General features: G+C 45.6%; 2 protein-coding genes across 2 annotated transcripts; both read left to right on the forward strand.

Annotated features, from left to right (window-relative positions):
* The first annotated feature begins 477 nt into the window (after nt 1-477).
* Nucleotides 478-4475, forward strand: LOC135903727 (protein pygopus-like). Its single transcript, XM_065434116.1, has one exon. The coding sequence runs from the start codon at nt 616-618 to the stop codon at nt 1279-1281; it is 666 nt and encodes a 221-aa protein (XP_065290188.1). The 5' UTR covers nt 478-615; the 3' UTR covers nt 1282-4475.
* Nucleotides 4113-24568, forward strand: LOC135903723 (transmembrane protease serine 9-like). The gene is made up of 9 exons (XM_065434110.1): nt 4113-4203; nt 4919-5109; nt 10717-11047; nt 14674-14784; nt 15699-15930; nt 18610-18733; nt 20505-20667; nt 22510-22655; nt 23692-24568. Exons 1-9 carry the CDS (start codon nt 4164-4166, stop codon nt 23863-23865), a joined length of 1512 nt encoding a protein of 503 aa, XP_065290182.1. The 5' UTR covers nt 4113-4163; the 3' UTR covers nt 23866-24568.
* Nucleotides 24569-24683: the final 115 nt, after the last annotated feature.

Consider the following 24683-nt stretch of genomic DNA (forward strand, 5'->3'; position numbering starts at 1 on the left):
AGATTACAAACATTCTTATTGGCCACATTGGTGCATTTACATCAGCCACACTTTGTTTTCAATGCATCGGCGTTTTACATATTAATTATGTGGTTTATTTATAAAACGTCAATACTTGGTGTGGATTTGGATACCACCTACACGTGAAGTCTAGATCCACGTCCAACAACGTGGCGCGCTTTGAATTTAAAATACGGATCTTTAAGGCTATGCTTTCGCTGGTTGAATACGACGGACGCGATTTTGAAAGTTGATAACACGTCATAGACGTCGGGTTTCGGTTTTTGGACACCACCTATTATTTTATATTTACAACTTTATCGTAATATAAGCAGTATTATTGTTGTATATTAAAAACGTGCTTGTTGTTTATGCGACACCATGGTATAGAGAAAGACATTTCTTTCTTTATGCCATATATGAGACTACTGAACAGCTCGTACTGTTCCAAGCCAAGTCCAAACGTCTTCCTTGTTTAGCATCACGTGGTACTTGATCACGTGTCTAGCAGTGTCAACCGGTGTTGTTTGCCCCTTCGATCGTTAGACGCTTTTCACATCTTGCTACGATGCGTTGAACCCGGCGGACGAGATCTGCAAAGCAAAGAGCCTCAGAATGCCTCGGGAGCGCAAGGGAGCGAACAAATTCAAGGACGCCGACCTCGACGGCTCGGGCGGCGTTGGAGGTGGACCGGGCGACATGAAGCTGCAGCCCGAGAGCCCGTCCACCAAGAAGCGTCGCACACCGGCGGCTCAGGCAAGCCCTTCGATTCCGGACTTGGTGCCACCGCCCCCGATGACGGGCTACGGGGAGACGATCGTCGCCTCGAACCCCTTCGACGACTCCGTCACGTCGCAGCAACAAAGCCACCTGCACCGGCGGCCACCGCCGCAGCACGCCATGCTGCACCAGCCTCCGAACGTCTCGCAACCCCAGATGCCGCCTTCGGGTGGGCCCGTAATGCCACCGTCGGCGGCGATGCACCCGAAGCCGATGCCCATGTCCTCGGGTAAGATCTACCCTCCCGATCAGCCGATGGTGTTCAACCCGCAGAACCCGAACGCGCCGCCCATATATCCCTGCGGCGTCTGCCACAAGGAGGTGCACGAAAACGAACAGGGGATCCTGTGCGAGAGCGGGTGCAACTTTTGGTTCCACCGCATCTGCACGGGCCTCTCGGACGCTGCGTTCTACCTGCTGACGCAGGAGATCTACGCTGAGTGGGTGTGCGACCGCTGCCTCTCGACCAAGAGCATACCACTCGTCAAGTTCAAGCCGTGAGGTGGTGCGTTTGTGTTGTGCGAGATGAACGCTGGTTACTCGTGCGATGAAGAACACTAATTCTTAAAATCGTGAAGTCCTCTCTCTAGCAAAGCCAGAGACTTAAGAGAGAGTCATAGCTGTCATGTGCTGCATGTCTGCAACTACAAATGTATTTTGCTTTTAAATAGGTGCAGCACTCGTCATGCCCGATAACACCAACACTGAAAGCCGCAGGCTCACTTAAGAGGAAGCTTTAGCTCGGGCCCAACTCCGACGCGGCCTGCTCAAATACTTGTAAAACGCAAAAACGTTTTTTCGAGATAACCCCTGAACCGATCTTGATTAAATTTGTTGCATTTGAGAGAGAAAGTTAAATTCTAGTGACTGTTGGAAGTGGATTTTCGATTTAGGGCCTGAATTTTGTTAAAAGGAGTTTCAGAAATTCGAAAGTTTGATATATATAGAAGCACGAAGTGTACAAATTAATAGCTGTTGATCAAGAACAGATAGCGCAGTTTTGTAGACGGCATCCATGAGATCATTGAAAGTAGACAAATTTGATATGTCATCATATGTCTTACAGGAATTTGTTACGCTGTGAATAAGGGTTCTGCAAAAGCTGTATTTACATACTACTCATTTTTTCGAGATTCATGTGTAACATATCAATTTTGCCTGCTTCAGATGTACCATTACATGCAACTCACAGTATTGTGGTATCTCTTTTCATTGCTAAGTTACGGGGTTGTAAACTTGATAGTTTCGTTTCCTGTGAATTTTGGATTTTTAAAATTGACGACCTAAATAAACATTCAAAACCAACAGTCACTAAATTTTAAGCTTTTCTTTTAAATGCAACAAACCTTGTCAAATTTGGTGCAGTGGTTGACGAGAAAGATGAATTCTCCTTTTACATGTATTTACATAGGAGCACCCAAGCTAAAGCTTCCTCTTAAGGTACCTTTTGTGGTAATGGTCTTTTTTTTTTTTGCTGATAAAGAACATAATGTGTTTGACTAAAATCTGTGTGCAGTGGTTCATGATGGCATGGTATTTATACATGTTTTCCTACCATAAGTGATAAACAGTGGCCAAAAAAAGAATCCTCCGCCCGGAGTGAATGTTATGGCTAGGGACTTGTACAAGATATTTTTTTTCTCCCATAATCTTATCTAGTGGCAGAATCAATTTTTGGTGTCTTTAATATCTTTATAACTGATTTCATTTTGACACATTTCAAGGAAAGTACAAGAGCTAAGGGTGCACAGCGTATTGGGGGTGCTATTGTACCTACCGCATAAATTTTAATTTGCATATCATGATTCACATAAATAAAGCTCACAGCACAGTACATTGGCTGCAGCAACTTTCAGGTACATTTCTTTGCATGAAATTTTAAAAAAGGCTTGCCTGAGAAAATTTCACTTTTTCTTGACATTAAAACAGTAAAATTTGCACAACGCAAGACCATTTACGTATGTCATCATAGCCAATGTAATGGGTATGGGTAACTTACATGGGTAACTGAAACCTCAGTTGCTACTACCAAGACATGATGTCAAGAAGCTGCTATCAGCAGTGATTATGAAAAACAAAACATAGTAGACAACAGTGATAACTCAACAGCACTTGTCAATTAAAGTCATGCATTCATGTTTGCATGCAAAATTGTGTATGGCCACTGCTTGTTAAGCAAGCTTGAAAATGTTCTTACTACAATGTAGGCAGCCATGGCTTTCACATCGTGGCTATGATTGCATAGTTGTCTGATGACAAGAAGAATGCTGCAATACATTTTCACCATTGGTGTCATGGCTGGTACTCTGATGAAGTGCCTGTTGATATACGCTTATTAGCACAAAGCACAACAGTTATCATTCACGAGTGCTGAAAATGGTCATGTGCCATCTAGTACACTGCCTATTACAATAATCACATGCAGTTAAGCATTCTGAGAAGTATTTCTTTACTGAAAACAGCAGGGGTGGTGGGGGGAGTTGCTGATTTGGGAAAAATTTTGGAACACATATGCCGAGGAGTGCCAAACACAGTTGAATCCCAGTGTAACGAACACATATACAATTAATTATTGGATGTAACACATTAAATCTACAATGTTTATCCTGATATCGGCACGGGGCGAATATGTATGCTTATGAAAATGTATTTTTTGTGTTGGATGTAATTACTTAAAACAAGGTTCAACTATACCTCGATGAACATGATGAAACTGGGGCGACCATTAGTGAAACAGTTGTTGCTGCCCGAGTTCCTGTGTTGCAAGTCTCTGACCTGCAATTCGCATTTCTCATGGATCATTTGCACGTGCTTGTTGTTTTTATACTGTTATTTTCGCTGCACTCTTGTGTCAGATATCTTTGCCATGTATAAGCTGAGCGCTGTAGCAGAACATGTGTGCCATTTATTAGCAATCATGTCATCTCTTGTGTCATGGGTATATATTTATAACATCTACACATTTTTTTCATTTTGCTTCATAACTTCAACAATAATTACATTTTTTAATCCTGTAAGATAGCACAGTAATGAAATTATGTAAATATTGTGATGGAAACAGTGCGAGCTCGAGAAGTAAGCATGTAGGACGACATAGCCCATTTCAGCTAACCAACCTTGTCATGCAAAATCTGTTCCACAAATGTTTTCTTAACCCCCTGACGAAGGCCTCTAACTGCTCTTGATGACGTTCATTGCAGTGGATGTTGCATAGCAGTCTAATTGGCCCGATTATTTACAAGCATTGTTTCTTATCTCAGTTATCACTCAACTCCGCGTTCCATTACCTCTGTCAGACAATGAATTTCGACCATGATAAGATAAGTGTGGCAGCGGCATGCTCTCTTTTACAAGAGGTGCATTGAAGCTGCCTAGTTTCAGCGATGAAACTCCTCGCATTAGCCGTCGCAGTTCTTTGTTCTGGTAGGTGATATTTGATTCTTCCTTCGATGAAAATTATTAAGAATGATGCAGAAACGAAGGCTGTTATGTGCAAAGAGGCTAGTGCACTAAGTGTAAAGAGATTGAAAGCGTAACTTGCATGATTGCGTTGATGATGTACATTTTCATGTCGCATGGCAGTAGTTGTTTCTGTTATGATTTGTATGGACATGTATGTTTCAAGCATGATCTCGGACTCCCATGTACAGTCAGCATGTTGGGCTTGTGAATATATATTAAAATGAACAGCGTCATCTTGTGTGAGTTCTTTGTTGGCTGCAGCAGTGACAATGCTGCTGTCAATATTTTATGTACTTATAGCCTTACGAAGCAACTGAGGCTGGCTGGTGTAGTTTGTACACGTTGTACAACCATGCTTCTCAAGCTTTATGAGGGTCTTGTTAGTCTTACATGATTAATCATTAACAGTTAATTATATAGCTCTGTTGAAACGAGCACTGAACTCCAGAAATGATGGTAGTCATCTATTGCTGGCAGACAGACCAGTCCTAATTTCAATGCTGTGGAACTGTGTGATCCTCATACACCATGCTAATTGTTTGTCGAAATTGGCATCTGTATAGATAGTTAGCCTTGGTTTGTATGCAGACAGTATCACAATTTAGTTGTTTTTTTCATGCATTCATGAAAATGAAAGAAAAACTTGCGTAATATGTCCCACCTGCTTCTTTTTTAGCTGGCCCAGTGTTTTCTCGCAGTTTGAACCTTCCTGCAATTTCTGATGCTGATAGAGCATGCAAGGGTGCCCTCGGGCCTGATATCATTGACAATGACCCTACGTACATCCTGAGCCCAAACTTTGATGGAATTGCGAAGTATCCTGCCGGCGTATTCTGTATGTGGACATTGCGCACACTGCCAGGCAAGGTAAGTGGCGAGAAAAAGAAAATTAAATTCTGGGGTTTTGCGTGCCAAGCTCGTATTATTATGAGGCACACTGCAGTAGTTTAATTAATTAATTTGTGATTATTTTCGACCACCTTGTGGTGAGAAAAACAACGTTGTAGCATCGTATGACTTGATGCACACATGTGCATAATGGCATGGGAGTGAATTCAGCAGAAATTCAGTTATACATCTGTAGAATTCCATTGATTTGATTCCTGTTATTTCAATTTAACCATGGAAGACGGCGAAAATGCATTTTGCTGGCTGAGCGCTGCCGATGAGATAAAGAACGTCCTGGCCCTTCCCGGTCACCAGTCACAATGCAGCCGACCTTGTTCACCGAACGCACCCTTGAGAGCAGCACAATACCACTGCGTAAACGTTCCGTCGTGTTTCTTTTTTCATATTTTGCTGGCTTTTTTTGCAACCCAAGAAAAAGGACCACGTGAGACGTATCGTAAAGGAAACAACTCGATTGGTGGTTCCTGAAAGTGCTCTACAAATCTCGTATCATACTTTGGGTGCTCAGCCAGTAATTGAAAGGTTGGGTAATTAAACCGAATTAATTAATGCGTTATGGGGAAAATAAAAAAATTGTCTGAGTTACTATAGGCTATTGCATATAGTGTGCCTTCGATTCAATTCACTTTAGACGCGCTTTTCATGTTTAAATTCTTGGCTCAAGTTATGTGAAATACACTATATATATATGTATATATATATATAAAAAATATCGGGCCCCTCAATTCCACTTCTTGTCCATATATGAACAAGTTCTTTGGATCCGGTGAAAATATAGCAAAAAAATAAATAAACAAACGAAAAAAGATGGTTCGTATGAAGCTTCGCATCATCATAGGGGTCCTTCAGGCTCCATCGCGACTGCGCCACCGGTCACAGACGCCATCCTTTCTCTCTGCCGCCTCGCCAACCATCGGTTGCGTTCTCTTGCCGTCCCTAGGAGCATTGCGCGTTTGCACGAGCATTGCACAGACTGGATGAAACCAAGCAAGAGTACCACTTGAAGACAGTTTGTATAAATGCTTTTTATGTCATTCTCTCCCGTTATAAGTCTACTTCATTTACCGCGTTGAAATAAGATATTTGGATACACCTGGTCATGCTGCCAATTATTTTTTGGAGGGCACTTCTGTTAAGACGAACTTCTTATAATACGAACAAATTTTCATGGTCCCTTCGAGTTCATCTTAAAGGGAGTCTATTGTATATAGAAAACGTGAGTATATTGTATATAGAATATGAGGCTATCGGATGTTTCGAAGTGGAGTGCTTAGACAAGGTGCAGGAAGCGTTAATATGGTGTTAGGTATCGCCTGTGGAATTGCGATATGCAGGCTGTCCCAACTATCATGCACAAAGACTTAAATATATGCAAATGCCACCTAGCCGGACAGAACCAATGTAATGTTTGCCGTCGCTTGGGGATACTCGAATTATCTTTTGAATTCCGGCTAATTACATAATTCGTGTTAATGAATCAACTTCTCAAGTAATTAATTAGATGCCAACCTGAAAAGAACTCCCGACATAGGTTTCTATTCCGCAATATGTGCACGCCATATAAAAGTGTTTTTCAGAGCGTGAAAGAACCCTCTGAATACGCACAAAGCGCCGCGAGCGGCCAGTTGCATGGCAAGGTAAATATTTCCCTTGTCACGCAACTTATATCAAGGGAAATAAAGTTGATTGATTGATTGAATGAATGAATGAATGAATGAATGAATGAATGAATGAATGAATGAATACGATGCAACAGATGGTGGTCTTCTCCCGACTACAGTCAGTTCCACTTCGGTCCTAGAAGATGCAGGGCATGTGTCGAAGGAACTCCTGAAAAAAAAAAAAAAAAAACTTTGCAATGTGGTGAACGAAGTCTAATTCTTGGATCCGGAAATTCTTAAAGAGTTGCCACTGAATGCGAGCGCATTTCTCTCGCACTTACCGCTAACTCGCCACTGAAAATTTTCTGAGCGTGCGGAGCAATTGCCTGAATCTTTTACGCGGAGGGCCAATTAACGCGGTGAAAGTTAATGTACGCGCTGGTGCAAAACAAACTGGTGTGGTTTAACCGCGGCGTACGCGGTAACTCGTTCAGTTTGCCGGCGTTTGCATGCACCAACCGTTGCTAGCTCGTATGTCCACAACGTCCTCCTCGGTTGTGCCCTGGTCGCCATACGTGTAGACCGTAGACGCATTATTGCGCAGAAACGTTGCAACGAATTCGCGTGACCTTTTCTGCACTATCGCAGCCTCATACAATAAAGAAATAGCAAATGTGGCGCTTTCTCTGTCTCTCTATCTCTCTAAAAAAAAAAGCATTCAGTGCGTCGCATTGAAGACAATGGAGGCAGATCCATCGCTAGTGCGAATGTCAAACCAGTAAAAAGGCGAGTGCTACTCATCGAAAATAGGCGGAAGTTTTTCAAGTACCTGACAAAGGTGGGCCCCGATAAATGTAAGGTTATCGTATGTTTCGAAGCGGAGTGCGGCGAAAGGGTGTAGGAAGATTGCATGATGCGGCGTTAGACATCACCCGTCGATTACGATTTATCATACCTTTCTGCGAATTATCGGTGGGCACAACAGCCCACCTTTTTTGCACATCTGCTCGCGATTAATGCGCTTTTCTGGGCAAGCTGCGAAAAAAGTAAACTTCTGCAATGATCACACTCATTCCTAGCAGTGCTAGCAGTGCGAATTGGGAATGATAGGGGAATTCTGCTGGTACAACTTCACGGCAATGCGTAACGCATTGCAGTGAAGATGTACCATGGAGTAAAACGAGAAAAGGTCCACCGAATGCAGCTTCACGGCAATACGTCCCTTATTGCCGTGATGCCGCATCACGCTTCAACAGAGACGAGCAGTGCCAGAGCAAAGTGGACATGGAGAAAAAAAATTTGAAGACAGTGGTTTTTTGGCGAGTTATTCCCACATTTTCGTACTGGGTATGTGCATTTCTAGTTTCTGTACCGGGCCGATCCAGGAGACATTGCAGACTGAAAATGTGGGCCGATTTCGAAAACAGCGCAGTTAAGAATTTTAAGGAGTCCTACGCCCTTCCTACTCGCCTCAAGCGAGGGATGACGCGTTAAAAGCGGGGGCTACATGGGGCGTTTTTCTCCTGCGATTATCGCGCGCCAAAAAATAAACGCGCTGGCGGGACGCCGGCCAGGCTACATGAGGTGTACGAGCAGCGAACGCCGCCGCAGTGTGGCCAGACAAGGCAAAAATGTTTTGGCTACCACTAAATGAACGAACAATGCTTAGATGTTGTTTGCTTGTGTTATAATTAATAAATTATTCAATAAATACCCCACTAATATGTCTGTAGTTTGTCGTTAAACTCCACGCGTGATGCTTTCGCTGACGTAGCCATAGTGCTGTCCAGCGCACGCGCGCGAAGTGTTCAAGGGACGGCGAGGAACGGTGAGACGGCTGGCCGCTCCCGCCGAAAACAGGCGGAAGTGACTCCGACAGGTACTTCCGGTAGCGTCAGACGCGTGCGCGCCGCGTCAAAATCTAGCCGGTCCTGATCGGCGGCGGCGGGCGTTTTTCGCGACGCCGGGCGTCAAATCGGCGCCGTGAGGCGAAAATCGCCTCAAAAACGCTCCATGTATTCCGGGCTCCATTCTCAATCCCAACTCTCTCAGGAATATATTGCATTTGATCGATGTCAACTAAAGCTTGAATCGCCTTCGACATTTACTTACATACATACATACATACATACATACATACATACATACATACATACATACATACATACATACATACATACATACATACATACATACATACATACATACATAACCTTGCTGTGGTTTTTGCTGTGCAAGGGACCACAGCTGCGGGCATATCGCTTTTGTATCATTTGATTTCTTTGTAGTTCACACTTTTCATCATTTTTTCTTTCATCATCATCATCATCATCACCATCATCATCATCAGCCTGTTTTATGTCCACTGCAATACGAAGGCGTCTCCCTGCGATCTCCAATTACCCCTGCGCTGCGCCAATCGATGCCAACTAGCGCCCGCGAATTTCCAAATTTCATCGCTCCACCTAGTTTTCTGTGTCCTCGACTGCGTTTCCTTTCTCGTGGTACTCATTCTTTAACCCTAATGGTCCAACGGTTATCTAACCGGCGCATAGCATGACCTGCCCAGCTCCATTTTTTTTCTCTTGATGTCAATTACACTATCGTCTATACCCGTTTTCTCTCTGATCCAAACCGCTCTCTTTCTCTCTCTTAACGTTATGCTTAGCAATCTTCGTTCCATGGCTCTTTGCGCGGTGCTTAATTTGTTCTCAAGCTTCTTTGCCAGTCTCCAAGTCTCTGCCCCATATGGCAGCACTGGTAAAATGCACTCATTGTACACCTTCCTTTTTAATGATAATGGTAAGCTTCCAGTCAGGTGCTGACAATGTCTGCCCTATGCGATTCAACCCATTTTTATTCTCCTGCGAATTTCCTTCTCATGATCAGGGCTCCCTGTGATTAATAGACCTAGGCAAACTTACCCCTTCACAGACTCTAGAGGCTGACTGGCGATCCTGAACTCTTGTTCCTTTGCCAGACTATTCATCATTATCTTTGTCTTCTGCATATTAATCTTCAACTCCACTCTTCCGCTCTCTCTGTTAAGGTAGTAATCTTAAATAACCGTTTTCCTTGTTGTTGAAATGGCTCCGTTGGCGTTTTCAATGTACCGATTCATATTTCCATAATCTCACCGCAACATATTTCTACCGGGAGGAGGAGCCAAAACAATAAAAGTAGCACAGAATTTAGTTCGGTCCGGTCCTTCAAAATAGTCTTAGTTTCTCGTGCCCCCCCCCCCCCCCCCTCTCCAGGAAATATAGTTGCCGGCCCCGGGACTAGAGATGCTGTTATTGCACGTGTATATCAAATTCAAAAACGATCTACGCCAGCCAAACGTCGTGATCGGCACGGGCAGAGAGATAGATAGTAATCTAAACCGGATGCACGGCGAAGCGTCGTCAGGGGAGAGGGAGTCCTGCGACGCGCCTGGCAGCGGTCCCAATGCGCGCGCGGTGCGCCTCCTGTCGGGGCAGCGCCGTACATTGAGAGGAGGGGGTCTTCTGTGTTTGCCGCAAGATGGCTCTGCGTGTGCGGAAAGCGCAGAAGAAATGCAGCGGAAACGCACTTCGCAACTCGTGTAATTGTGACTTCTGTACGTTACATGTTCATAATTACCGATATACACCGCAGTATAACTTTCCACGGCTCGTTTCGAAGGCAACACCGCATTCACTAGAGGCGCGTTTGCACCGCTTGGAAGCATCGAACTCGTGGCTGAGTGGTAGCGTCTCCGTCTCACACTCCGGAGACCTGGGTTCGATTCCCACCGGGCCAATCTTGGAAGTTGCTTTTTATTTATGAAGCGCCTGCCGTGATTTATCGCTCACGGTCAACGCCGCCGACGCCGACACCCGACGCCGACGACACCGGCTTTTCTGCGACACGAGCTCCTTAACGCTATCGCGTTAAAACGAGAGTATAGAGCTAGCGCCCTGATATTGACCTTCTGCCGCCTCAGGTAATCAATTTGGCGTTCGAGGAGTTCTCGCTGCAAGACTCCCTGGACTGCGTCCGTGACCGGGTGGCCCTGTACGCCGGCGAGTGGCGACCTCAGCCTGAGCAGCAGCAGCAGTTGGCCGAGAAGCAGCAGAACCCGGTCGCGCTGGGCTCGGCCCTCGAAGACCACGGGTCCGCTACGCTTCTGGCTCGCTGGTGCGGGCCCTGGCTGCCGCGCGACTACGCGCTTCCGGCCAACACTCCAGCCACGCTCGTGTTCACCTCCGGAAGGCAGGGCACAGCGGGACTAGGGTTCGTCGCGCGATACTACCTCACCGACGCTCCCGTCACAGGTGAGTGAAGGTTTCAGCGGGTGAGTGAACGGCGAACGAAGAAGGGAATGAGCGAGTGATACACATTGTCGTGGCGGTGCTCTTGGCAGCGAGGGAAACGACGACACCGCAGAAATTGCAAAGATGAAACGTGCACTGGCTAGCCGAAATACACACGACGAATGGAACGTGCTGAGAAACGAAGGCAGTTGGGCTCGTCACACAAACATATCTACCGATTGTTTGCCTACGTCGGACAGCGATGCATAAATCACTAGTGGGGGCGGTCCCGTGAACAGAAGAGCTTTCGAGCGACTGCGCTCGCCAAAAGCAGGATGACTGCCGCAGCCGGCGTCTGGCCACTCGCACAGCTATAGCCTTGGAGCTAACTCTTCAGCCTTTCTTGAAAGTCAAAGACTCAAACAGAAGCAATGTTATGCTTAGTTCATAGCGTGCGCTATTTAAAGGGAAGCTGAAAGGTTTTCCAGAAAAAATGAGTGAACATCTGTACATAATGGTTTTCAACCCTCCGAATTCGAATATCGTATCCAAATTGAGCGAAAGAAAGCGCAAATATATTTTATTTTGACGAAAAGTGCAGCAGCGGACACGCCCAGCTCGTGCGTCTCGTTTCCGCCTGTGACGTCAACTCTGCGTCGTGACGTCAACTCTGCCGCTGCCGACCGCTGCCGCTACACATGAAGCGCGGTGCCAGGTAGTTTGGTGCTGTTTTCTGAGACGGTAATGGAAAATTTAGAGAGACTGCGTCTTTCTGAGGAGTTCGGCGTTACTCCCTACATGTACGAGCCGATTGCGAAGAGCCGGCCTCTCGAAGAAGCAAACGATGCTGGTGCGAGCAGTGCTTTAGACGCGAACGAAAGCAAAGCCTTGTGATCTCCTCGTGTTGGAAATGCTCTTTAGTGAGTGTGTTTTTTCCAAAGCGATCTAGTGATCTCGGCGATCTTTCGGTGATCTAGTGAGCTAGTTTCCGGTCAAACAACTGTAGTGTTGTGTTCCTGCATGCCTCCTCGTGGAACGTAAGCGGGGATGCGATCGTCGGCATTTGTGCGCTGTCCAAAGCTGTCGGCAATCTACAAAGACGGTTTAAACGCGCGAAAAGCTTCCCGGTTCATGCGGTACGTGTAGCGACCTTCATCTGTTGACTACCACTCACGTTGACTACCACTCACGTTGATTACCACTCACGTTGACTACCACGCACGTTGACTACCACTCTACATACACGCAGACGCACCAACAAAGGAATGCAGGGTCGATCGAAGCAGATACACGATGGCACGCACGCAGAAACAAGCGCGGTCAGGCACGGTCGCGGACGCTGCGAAGGAACGAAGCAGAGTTGACGTCACAACACCACGGTTTCCGGTTTCCGCTCCGCTCGCTCACTCAAAGGGGGGCGGAGCTACAGCGCAATTTCAACCGACGATTACGTCGCTCCTAATTGAAAAACAAAAACCCAAATTTTACCGACATGGTTTATAAGGTTCCCGCATCCGTATATGAGCGTCTTATTGAATTCGACAGACTCTTCAGCTTCCCTTTAACCTGACACCAAGAAAAGAACGCCGCAATCTTTCCTTGCCGATTTCCAACGGACATATCCTTCGCGCTCCGTGCGGATCCCACAACGCGTGAGATCCGCAGATCTTCTAATGAAAATAGCGTTCTTGGCGTTGTTAGACCAGTTCTCTTTGGGCTTTCTAACTGTACCACCAAAAATGTGGGCTGATACCAAAGGTGGTACAATCAAAAACGTTGTCCGTTCGTCTAGATATGTGCCGCTTTTGGGTATGTGTCACGTGGTATATGCGCCGCTCTTCAATGAACCTCTCTGACGCCGAATTCGGGTCACTGTCTGTGTGCCACTGAGTATGCGCGGGCTTCATGGCGGCGCCGCCAGAAGACGTAGCGTTTCCGGCGGGAAGCGGGAAAGAGGATCCCGGCACGCATCATGCGTGACGTGTTCCGGCTGTTCGCATGCTTGGACAGTCATCGTGGATGAGTTATGCCGGAATTGTTGTTTGGCAATAGGCAACTTGCAAAATAGTGCGCGCCCTCTTCCGTGCAGTGGCCAAACCACTCACTAGAAGATCTGGTTGGAAAACAAACCCCGGGCCCTATAACGTAAAACTATTCCAATATGTTTCTATTCCAATTTCCTGACGTCAAATTTGACGCAAGCACCGGGCGGTCACCCATAGGGTTGTCTGAACAGACCAATCAAACGCTCTCCTCGTTCATAGGAGGTCCCTTTTGTTTGCTTGAAAAACGAATAACATTGCCTACACTGAGCGGCTTGTTGTATCTAATTGGCTGACAAGAGGCGAGGAGAACGCTCAAGTGGCGAGGGATTCACTAGGGCAGAGCTAGTGCACTGAAAACCGATAACCGGATGAAGGGGGTGGTGCCGGCGTCTGCGATTGGTCGGCTTTCCCTTACTTAGCTTGTGGTGGCTGGTGGAAAATCGCGGCGGCATGCAACGGAAGCTTAAGAATGACGCTAAAATTGACCCTCAGCAAAGAAGAGTTGGCAGAATGAGGTAGTAAACGTGTCGAAAGTGCTTAAAAACGTTACACGGTCACGCAAGAAGCTTTATTATACGCAAATACACCCATGCTCTCCAGCAGGTGCGAGTAGCCAGCGTCTCAGCGATCGGCGGCAGCTATCTTTTATTCCTTTCGGAACGGGGCAGCCTGCGGCTATTCCGAAAAAAATTCAGTTTTGTTCGGCATATTAATGCATCTTTATCACGTACACGTCACTTTGACGCGGTGAGTTCGTGCGGTTTTGTGACGTCGCGTGACAGGCAGGTGAAGTGGGTGCAGCCCGAAAACATTTTACCAATAGCCGAGGGCTAATGGCGAAAAGGGGTCGAATCAGAAATAACTGTTTTTCTTTTTTCTGTCAAATCATGCATAATCAGTGTGCACGCATCATATCAGATGGGGAGGTATTGCGGTTTTCGTGACGTCGCGTGACAGACAGGTGAAGTGGGGGGTGGTCGAAAAATGCTTTCGACCAATCGCGGAGGGCTGATAGCAGAATTGGAATAGAAAAGTTTGGAATAGTTTTACGTTATAGCGCCCCAATCTCGGTGTTGTTACGTGCACTGGAGCAAGTCTCTTTTAGCGATTTAACTTGTTTTAAAGCGTCCTTTATTTCTGCTCCTTACTTGTTATGCGTCAAATAATAAGTGAATAAGGCACCATCTTTTTTACATTCACGAGAAGAGGGTCGACAGAGTATACTTTCCTATAGGCAAATTATAGTTGGCTGCCATGCACAGCTGTTCTATAACAAAAAACCAACGTCCGGACTACTTTTATTCATCTGAGTTCCTCCCTAGGAAGAATCGCGAGCCCAAAGGCTTTCGAAGAATTCATAAAAGAAAATAAATCTACTCGTGGTTTCCCGACAACCAGCACCTAGCCACCGAGAGGAAATTCAACAGCCTTTACTACCGCCAAATTCTAGAAGCTGTTGAACGGGAGCAATACTTTGTTCTACCAGTCGCTATAGACGACAGTATTTCGGTTGCAAACTACCTTTCTCGCGCTTGCGTAGAATATCTTTGCAAATTATCCATTGGGCTGTAAACCTCTGTTTCTCTTCCGGATACACTGTAGAACATTGCAAGGAGGAAGAACTACGCTGCCGTAATGGCCAATGCGTGGCCGAGCGCAAAAGGTGCGACCGGAACGACGACTGTGGTGACGGTACAGACGAAGAGAACTGCGGTAAGTGGCCGACGTTCTTGTGACAATAATACTGCTATTAGGTAGCTTTGGCACAGCGATGTACTAATGTAGAGCGACACACGCTGTTTGTAACGTTGTGCTTCAGGCAGGTGGGTTACATTCTTTTTCTTTCACTAACCACTTCCACTCATTTTGATGAGTTACGTAGAATGCATTTGGTCGAAGTTTAATGCAGCTCGAGCTCGGTAAACAAGTAAGCAAAGCTATTTATTTCAGAACTAATATCGACGCCAACATCTGCAGTTCAAAACTTGCGTCACGCCATCTAGTAAGGTAGAGATCAAAGTAGACTCTAATATGGCATTGCAACCAAGAAATTTTATCAGAAGTGAAAAGCCCAACGCCCTACATCGTGTCTGCCGGCAAGAAGCTATAATTGGCGCTAATTATGAGCCAAGTATGGCAGATCAATTATGTGGAAGCCCGCAAGCTGGAGTAAGGTTCACGAAAGCGAAAGATTTGTCGTTCACTCGGCTGTAGCACTAAGTTATAGGAAGGGAACTCATACGGGTATCTCAAAAAGAGAGCTTCGCTGTTCAAGAAAAACACACACGGGTTTCTCTTTCTGAGAAAATCTGTATCCGTTTATTTATTTGTTTATTTTATTTATTTATTTTTATTATTTAGTACATACTGCCGGCTTGAGTGTCAGGCCTTGGGCAGGAGTGGGTATATATGAAACAATACAAGAATAAATGATAAACACAAGGGTACGAAAATTCCTTATCAACAGCATCCTAACGTTGCGCGTAACAGCACTCGGCATTGCGCATAACAAAGTGAGTATTCGATATCGTAGCTCATATATATAAAGCTTTTGTAGCTTCGTGGCTACAGTCCAGTGGTCGACATCGCTTTTGTTCGATAATTATGCGCCCGTCCGCTCTCGTCAGGTCCTGAGGTTAGTGGCAACGGGTCGGAGACCTGTGGCCAACCGCTGGCAGACCCATTCCGCTTCCACGGCGACGAGGACGCGTACATCGTTGGCGGGAGCAAGGCGAAACCCGAGAGCTGGCCGTGGCAGGCATCGCTCAAGCTGGCCGAGGACCCTGTGCACGGACACAAATGCGGCGCCACTCTCGTCGACAGGCAGTGGCTCGTATCGGCGGCCCACTGTTTCCGCACGTGGGTGCGAGTTCCTCTTTCTTGTGGCAAAACTGTTGACGTCATAAATATCGTGACATTTTACAACCTTCACAGCAGGATAAACGCTTCTCCTGGAGATAGATTCACTTCAGCAAAACAGCAAAACTGGGCGAGTTGGTATAGGTTGACCATTTTGAACTGTAGCGCACAGAGAAGGAGCATAAGAGAAGAAGGGGACACACACGATGGCTACACGTGCAACTGGTATTTTATCAGGGAAGTGTGAGCCTAAATAAAATCTGGTAGCGTTTACGCACGCGCAGTACAGGGTAAAATATCACTGTCCCCCCCCCCCTTCCAAAAAAAAAGAAGCATACAGAATGCCTATGCAGAAGTCCGAACGATGTCACTTTCGAGCGAGGTGCGAAATTTCAGCCGGCTTTAGGTGTGCAGATAAAGTTGACGAAGGTCATGGAAGCCAGTTAAGTCAGACCTCCGTGAAAAGTGTACGTATTCTTTCTCCACAAATAACATTCATAATCTGATCAGTGCGTCAAATTATCTTTGGGAAAGCTACGAACCTCAGACAGTACTGTGCAATGTGCGAGGGAATGCCAGTTAAGCATTGCACCAAAGACTTATTCCTGGTTGGAAGCTCGCACCCTTCATCTCAAAGTGGCGATGCGTTTTCCCGTTGAACGATCCGCCTCGCGGAATATTCAGCTTGAGATGAAGCACGGCCTCCCAGATCGATCGGGAGGCCGTGGTTCAACCTGATTCAACGATTCATCAAAATAATTTCCGATGTAATCAGGGAAACACTTGACTTCAATCGACCAAGAGAACCGGCTGGCTTCAGGAAGGGATATTCTACACTGGATCACATCCATGTCATCAATCAGGTAATCGAGAAATCTGCGGAGTACAATAAACTTCTCTATTTGGCTTTCATATATAGGCAATTCATCCAGTATAGATACCAGCAGTCATAGAGGCATTGCGTAATTAAGGAGCACAGGAGGCGTTGGTGAATTGGATTGGAAAACCTTTAATAAAGGTCCTGCAGGACGCACGTGAATATGTTTGAAAATATCTACAAAGATTCCACAGCTATCTTGGTTCTCCGCAAGAGAAGTAGAAAGTTACCTATCAAGAAAAAGGCCAGGCAAGGTGACACAATCTCTGTAATACTATTCACTGCATGCTTAGAAGACGTGTTCGAGCTATTAGGCTGAGAAGGCTTAGGAGTGAGCAACCTTCGGTTTGCAGAAGATATTGTCCTGTTCAGCAACACTGGGGATTAATTACAACAAAGGATTGAGGGCATTAAGCGAGAAAGTGTAAGAGTGGGGTTGAATAATAATATACAGAAGACTAAGATAATGTTCAATAGCCTGGCAAGGGAACAATAATTCAGGATCGCCAGTCAGCCTGTGGAGTCTATACAGGAGTACGTTTATCTAAGTCAATTACTCACAGTTGACCCTGACCATGAAGAGGAAATTTGAATAAGAATAAAGATGTGTTAGAGTGGATACGGCAGGTATTACCAAATCCTAACTGAAAGCTTCCCACTGTAGTTGAGAAGAAAAGTATACAATCATTACATTCTAGTGGTGGTAAGATATGGTGCAGAAACGTGGGGGTCAACAAAGAAGCTCGAGACGAAATTAAAGACCGCGCAAAGAGCGACGGAACGAAAACTGTTAGGCGTAACGTCAAGAGAAAGGAAGAGAGCGGTGTGTACCAGAGGCCAAACGGCGATAGCCGATATTCTGAATTGAATTCTGGGGTTTTACGTGCCGAAACTACGATTTGATTATGAAGTACGGGGACTACGAATTAATTTTGACCACCTGCGAATCTTTACCGTGTCCCCAATGCACGGCACATGGGCGTTCTTACATTTCGCCCCCACCAAAATGCGGCCGCCGCGGCCGGGATTCGATCCCGCAAGCTCGTGTTTAGGAGCGTAACACCATAGCCGGTAAGCCACCACGGCGGGTAAGCCGATATTCCAGCTAACGTTAAGAGGAATAAATGGAGCTGGGCAGGCCATGTAATGCGTGGGGTAGATAACTGCTGGACCATTACAGGTACAGAAAGGGTGCTAAATAAAGAAGGAAAGCGCAGTAGATGACGGCAGAAAACTAGGTGGGGCGATTAAATGAGGAAATTTGCAGGCGCAAGTTGGAATCAGCTAGCGCAAGACAGGGGTAATTGGAGATCACAGGAAGAGGCCTTCGTTCTGCAGTGTACTTTAAAATAGGCTACTGCTGATGACGATGATGGTCGGAAAATTGGGTCCGTGTAGCAGAACTCATTTTTTTTTGTATTTGCGCTGTGTCTTCTGATATATAGTAACAAAAGGGAGAGGGGTTGGTATTCACGGGTGGCAGCTCGCCTCTCGAAACGCCTAAGCTTGCAGCGCGATGAGCTCCGAGTATAAAACGAGCTGCAGAAACACGTCGTTCAAGCAGCACCGATATCGCGCGGCAGCGAAGCAAAATGTTACGAAGAACTGTAAATTTGAAAGCTAGAAGGCCTGGCTAGTTGGTTCTGCACGATTCAAAATATAACAGCGCGACATAAAGAAAGAGGGCGTAAACCGAATAAAAGAGAGGCGCGAGTCTTCGCCCCAAATCGCGTTGTTTGAGCCGCGAGGAATTCTTTTCATTTTGCGTCAGCTAACGCGCAAATCGTTTTGCGCGATTCCAGGTGGGGAGAGCCGTCGGACTGGATAGTGTACGTGGGAAAGTACTACCTCTTCGAGGACGAAGCTACGCAGCAGCTGCGCTATGTAGAGTCCATCTTCATTCATCCTGGTTATCAGATGGCCGTTGTGAGTACGCAGGTTCATGTCGGTTTTGCCCTCTTCTGACGAGTTTAATTAATAAATAGATTAAATAAGCAATGTTTTATTGTAACATAAAGGAGCCCTAATGTGCTGTAGTAGGAGTTGCCAGGGGAACAAACATTGAAAAAGTTGAAATAGAGGAAGATGTGATACACGAACGAAAACGCATTAGGTACATTCCCCCCCCCCAAAAAAAAAAAAGAGAATTAAACAATACAGATCTTATGAAAGTCCAACGCAAACAAAACAAATCATGAACGCAGACAAGAAGAGTCAAAACGTTAAAAATAGTTATATTTTTCAATAAACTTAGGCAGTGGCAATGAACGAGTTAAATTGGTTAACGAGGTCGAACTAACAAGGGAGCAAGGAAAAAATATATGAAAGCTCTATTTGAATATATTAGTGTGAGGATAGAAAGGAGGTGATCTTAAGGTCATGATGGTGACGAGTAGATAAATTCATTGCGAAACTCGTGATGTCGGCGATGGGGGAAATTTTGTTAATGAAGCTTCCTTACACCCATCCTTTCATCAAGGTACCACTTGTTTACCAACTCACGGAGTGCTGTATCACGTCTTACCAAAAAGTAGGTTGTAAGGTGAGCTTGATACTTCGGTATCCTGCCCGAGCGAAGAAGTTTGGCTTTGTTGGCAAGACATATTGCAGCCGATGAGAATGGTTATATGGCGTTGGCGTTGATTAACGTTCAAAAGCAACACAGTACACGGACAAAGCAAGTGGACAACACGAGCACTTGTGTGATCTATTCAATTCGTTGTGTTCCCTTTTGCGCGCGAACGCCTTTTCAGATTGTACTTCTCAATCGCATTCGGTAAAACGGAGAAATTCGCATGTGTTGGTTGGTGGTGGCAGTGGTGATGATGTTGCTAAAGGTGGGGTTAGCCTGGCAAACCTGGCCAGGTTGTGCATGTACATACTTAACGTGGCCGCTTATAAGTTCTCATTCGACAAATATAATTTGTTTGAACGTGTATATTAAAGAGCACTTGTACCGTGGGCATTGCCGGCGATATATTTTACCTTGTAAGTCGTTGTGGCGCATCTTGATATTTTCGTCATGTGTACATGCATGATTGTTCCCTTTCATTTGTCACTCGCGTGTGAAGTATTATTTATTTATTTATTTCAAAATACTGCAGGTGAATGTTTGGCCAAGCAAGATGTGAAATAATGCATTCTCATACACTGAAAAGAGCAAGAACATACAACTTTAGCAAGTAAATAGACGTTCTCGGTGCACCAGTAAAATCACGCGAAGAAAAAGTAGATGACAGTAGCAAATTCCATTCTTGCACTATTCGAGGGAAAAACTGTATTTAAAACTTTTAATTTTGGCAAAAAAAATGGAGCAAGTGAAGGCCCATGAACGTTACGAGTGCTTTTGACTGGAAGAGGCTTAATGCACTCTGGAAGCTTGAGTTTTTTTTTTTCTGATAAGCTATCATAAAGAAATGTTAATCGAGCACTCTTCTGCGAGTTTCCATTGTTTTAATGTTGCGTAAAAGACATCTTGAGTTGACTTGCTGACAGTGACTTTAATGAGTTGATCTTGCCGTACTTTTGTGATAATCTCGAGCGAAGCATTTCTCTGGCATACATGGTCAGGGTGTGTCATGGAGCAGGTGAAAACTGATTACAGTGAAGAAAGACAAGCACTCTTCGAAGCAAGTATACGGTTTTCTTGTGACTGATAAGACGCTAAAAGTTCGTCGTCTTTCCCACATTCTTCTAGAAACCTGTGCTGGTGGAAAACCGAAAGGATCACGACATCGCGCTGCTCAAGCTGAACGCGCCCGTTACGCTCAATGGACAGGTGCAGCCGATCTGTTTGCAGGAGCTGCCCGAGCTCGCCGACAACACGACGTGTTACGTCACAGGCTGGGGCGCGACCCGCGGTAAGAGGCTCTGCCGCACATGACTTTTTTGACCAAACCTTATATCCGCGTTCTTACGGTACCATGACCTTGGATTGTAGCGCGAAGTGACACGGACAGAGACTATAGAAGCAGACACTTTGCGCTACAGTCACTTCGCGCTATAATCCGAGATCATGTTACCGTACCAACTCGCCCAACTTTTCTATCCTTTTGCATTACTTTTCTTGTGGTACATTAGACTGGTCACTACTGCGCTCCAACCCGATTTGCAGCGATACTGTAGCATGCATGTCGAGATTGGAGCCAGAGAAAGCAAGCCCCAACCGAACGTTATATGCTGCTCCCAAGAAAAATCGGAGCAGCCAGGTGACTGAGATTCGGTAGGATCTCGGTCGCGCCCTCAGCTCGAAGGTCAGAGAGCCTTCAACCGCTCTCAGCGAGCCATACGAATGCGTTCCGAGCGCTCGATTTCAGTCAGCCGAGTGAGAACTATACACTGAGAGAGCACTCGTGGAGCGCTGGAAAGCGACCTGTCGAATGTGCCGTTAGAGCGGTTCTGCGCTAGACTCTCTTTGACCTTGGAAGAGGAGGAGGAGTCGAGGCAGCGCAGATCAACCGAATGCGCTTAACTGACTCATCAGCGATCCTTTAAATGGTGAAAACACCGGAGAAAGACTTATGCACTACGGTGCCATCAAGATGTAGAAAAGTGCTTCATGGCGAATAGTTCAGGGATTAAATACTAAAATAATAACGTTAAAGAAGCATGTAGTGACCACTTCGGTACAGAAGCCGGCATTACCCCCTTCCACTTTCTCTCATACTTCCTGAAGTCGAACAAATCTCGTCAACTCATGGAGCATCGAGGGGGTAGACATTAAATTTTAAAAAAATGGGGGAGGGGAGCGCAATGTTTATTTTGTGCAAGTAGTGCGCCCTAACGTCAAGGCAACTGCAGCGCCCTTTTGTAATGCTTCTTGAGCCCTGGTTCGACAAAAGCGCGAAGTACTTGTAAAGAAATAAGTTTGTATACCTCAAATGCTGTTGCCGCAGGAGAATGCAGCAGTCAACGGTAATGTTCCTTACCCGTTTGTTCTTGCCCGAAACGTGCCATGTTTTCAGCTCTAATGGATCATCGACCTTTTAACAGTGAAGTTAGCCTTGCGTGGAACATATAGATTGAAAACTAAGCGCAAATAACCTCGTTTCTTCAGTGTCATATATCGCAATTGCAACGCCGCAAACAATCCTGAGCGTTGAGAAGGCATGAAGACATCTTTAGCCTAGGTAATTACCGTTTTCGAATCTTGTTTTGCGTGCGTGTGTGCGTGCGTGCGTGCGCATGCGCGCGCGCGTGTGTGTGTGTGTGTGTGTGTGTGTGCGTGCGTGCTATCTCACGAGAGCTATTTCACGCTCAAAACGTGTTCGCTGCATTCAATCCATGTCATACCATTATAACCATTGTACGAGCGCGAGCATTGAGAAACATGACTAAATTCGTGAGCTCGTCAATAAAAAGCACTACCTAACCATATCTCGCTTTATTCCTGCTGTTCCGTAGGCCGTCCAACTGAACGAGAGCTCTACACACGCGAGCGCATGTTTTCGCGTGTATTTTTTTGAGCTCGCCTATTTTGTACACAAAAGGCATATATGCGCGAGCGTGCAAGTGTTCATTTGGTCAAAAGCGAAAGAGATATAGAAAAGTGAGGTCATTGCCCGCCTGCTCATCGGCTCGAGCACTCAAGTTTTTCAAAGCACTCTGTTCGCGAGCGTGCCGGCAAGAGTAAGCGCTCCCCTCGATACTGCCGCAAAGCACTCAGTGGTTTTCTTGCTGTCGCCGCCCGAAACCCTCGCAAGAGGCCGAGATGAGCCCCGTGCTGAAGCAGGCCGCCGTGCTGGTGCTTCCGGTGGACGAGTGCGCCACCTACTACAACGGCACGTGCGTCATCAACCAGCTGATGTACTGCGCCGGCTACGAGGACGGCCGACACGACTCGTGCCACGTAAGCACTCTGTTCTTTCAACCCTGTAATGGCCAACGTATATATTTTTCTACGCCCGTTCGATACCATGAAATACTGATTTAGGCAGTGGAAAATTAGTACATAGCCTATAGTAGAGTTTTTGACACGCTGGAGCGAGTTTTCAGTTTGTTGTAGTTCGACAAACAAAATACTCATGAATTCATTACTATTCAAACGGAGTTTTTACTCGTATTACATTTAACTGTTTTCTTTTTGTCCAAGTGCACTCTCCGTAGCCAGAAACGAAGGTCAACAAGTTGTTCTTCTTTTTCTTGAGGTAAAGCTCCGTTTAGGGTTTAGCGTAGAAAGAACTCAACGTAAGCCACTACCAGTACATAATAATAGAGCAATTGCAACACATCAAATCGACCAAGGGCAATGCAGCAATGAAAAGCGAAAGAGAAACGTTGTGAAGGTGTAGAACCACTCGGCTTTTTGTTCTGACGTTAATAGCAGCAGTAACAGCTGAACAGTCGTACGTAGCCCCCAGAAAAAAAAAAAAACAAGAGATGCTCTTTTTACCGAGCAATACATCTACATTTCAATAAGTTATGTACAGGCGGGTAAAATGAAATCGGCAGACCAGATAGGCGGCGCAATTCATATTTTCTTCGCAGCCTAGTCATGTAGTATAACATACTATAACATAAATAGGTGCAGCCTATGTGCGCTTTTCAACCAATGCAGTGCATTGAAACAATGCCACGTTGCACGGATGTACCAAAATGAATTAAACTTTTTTGGTGCCGTGGTGTCTATTAACTTTTGCTCCCCCACTGCACTATTCTTCTTGCTTGTGGCAGCAAATATGTAGATATACTTGAACATTTCTATGTTTCTTTACGGAATTTATATAGGCGCAATGCACTATTTTTGTTATCATAATCACATTCAATTTTGTGCTTGTGTTTTGTCTCCGAAGTGCCTGAACACTGACGATGCCGAAATTAAGAAAAATATTATATCAAATCAATCTTCTTTTTTTATTTCTTTCTGCTGCCGTCGTGTTGTACAGGGTGACAGCGGTGGTCCTTTGGTGGTCAAGGAAGGAGGCAGATGGCAATTGGCCGGTGTCATCTCGGGTGGACTCCGATGCGGGGAGCCACGACACCCAGGCATCTACACCAAAGTGACGCCACACTACACCTGGATACGTGACGTCATGTCGGGAAACGTCACGCGCTCCTGACGTCAGCGGAATCTTGAACGGCGTGAGGGGAGCAGGAATCGGTACCAAACAACGGATAGTACCCGTTTTTAACAGCACGAGTACCACCTAAATGATTCACTTGATAGAAGAAAAAAACTTAAGCAGTGCAAAAAAGAAAAAAAGAAAAAGAAAAGACAGGGTGCACAGAGTGATTTGCAATATACTGACACCACAAGTCATCATTTCCCAATTTTCTAAATTTAAGCACAGATTCTGTCAGTTTTAGCACTGCGCAGTCAACAAACATATTCAACACAGAGGCAAGGAAGTAGTGAAACGTTTTAGCATATCGCTACAAGTAACCACTACTGCCTTGTGCACGAATATGTGGCACCTTTGGGCATAACGGTAATGTTACTGTGGTAAAATCTTGAAAAAAAATTTTCTGTTAGCATCAAGGAGAACATGTGAGAAGCCTTAGCGTCGCATGCCCGACATAGCGAGAGTGCTTCCAACCAAGGCGCAAATAAGATTTATTACAATGTGGGTGGTCCGTGCGTTAATCCGCAGGCACAGAAGTGTTGAAAAAGAGATATTACAGGTACTTTCGATGCACATAAAAGTCATGCAACACAACAGGATATTTCCTAAGTTCTGGATAAAAGCAACGTCACAAGGTCTCGCTACGAGCGCAATATTTTTTTTATGAAGGCTGCGCATCACCTAAACTCTCTCGTGGATTCCGAGATCGCAAATGCGCTGGTGCGATCTCGGAGGCAGCGCTTTCTTAGCGAGTTTTCACACGCCTCACGAATCCGTTATTACGGTGTGGTAAAAACTGTTACATCTACACTCGA

Source organism: Dermacentor albipictus, chromosome 9 (genome assembly GCF_038994185.2).
Source record: "Dermacentor albipictus isolate Rhodes 1998 colony chromosome 9, USDA_Dalb.pri_finalv2, whole genome shotgun sequence".
NCBI lineage: Eukaryota > Metazoa > Arthropoda > Arachnida > Ixodida > Ixodidae > Dermacentor > Dermacentor albipictus.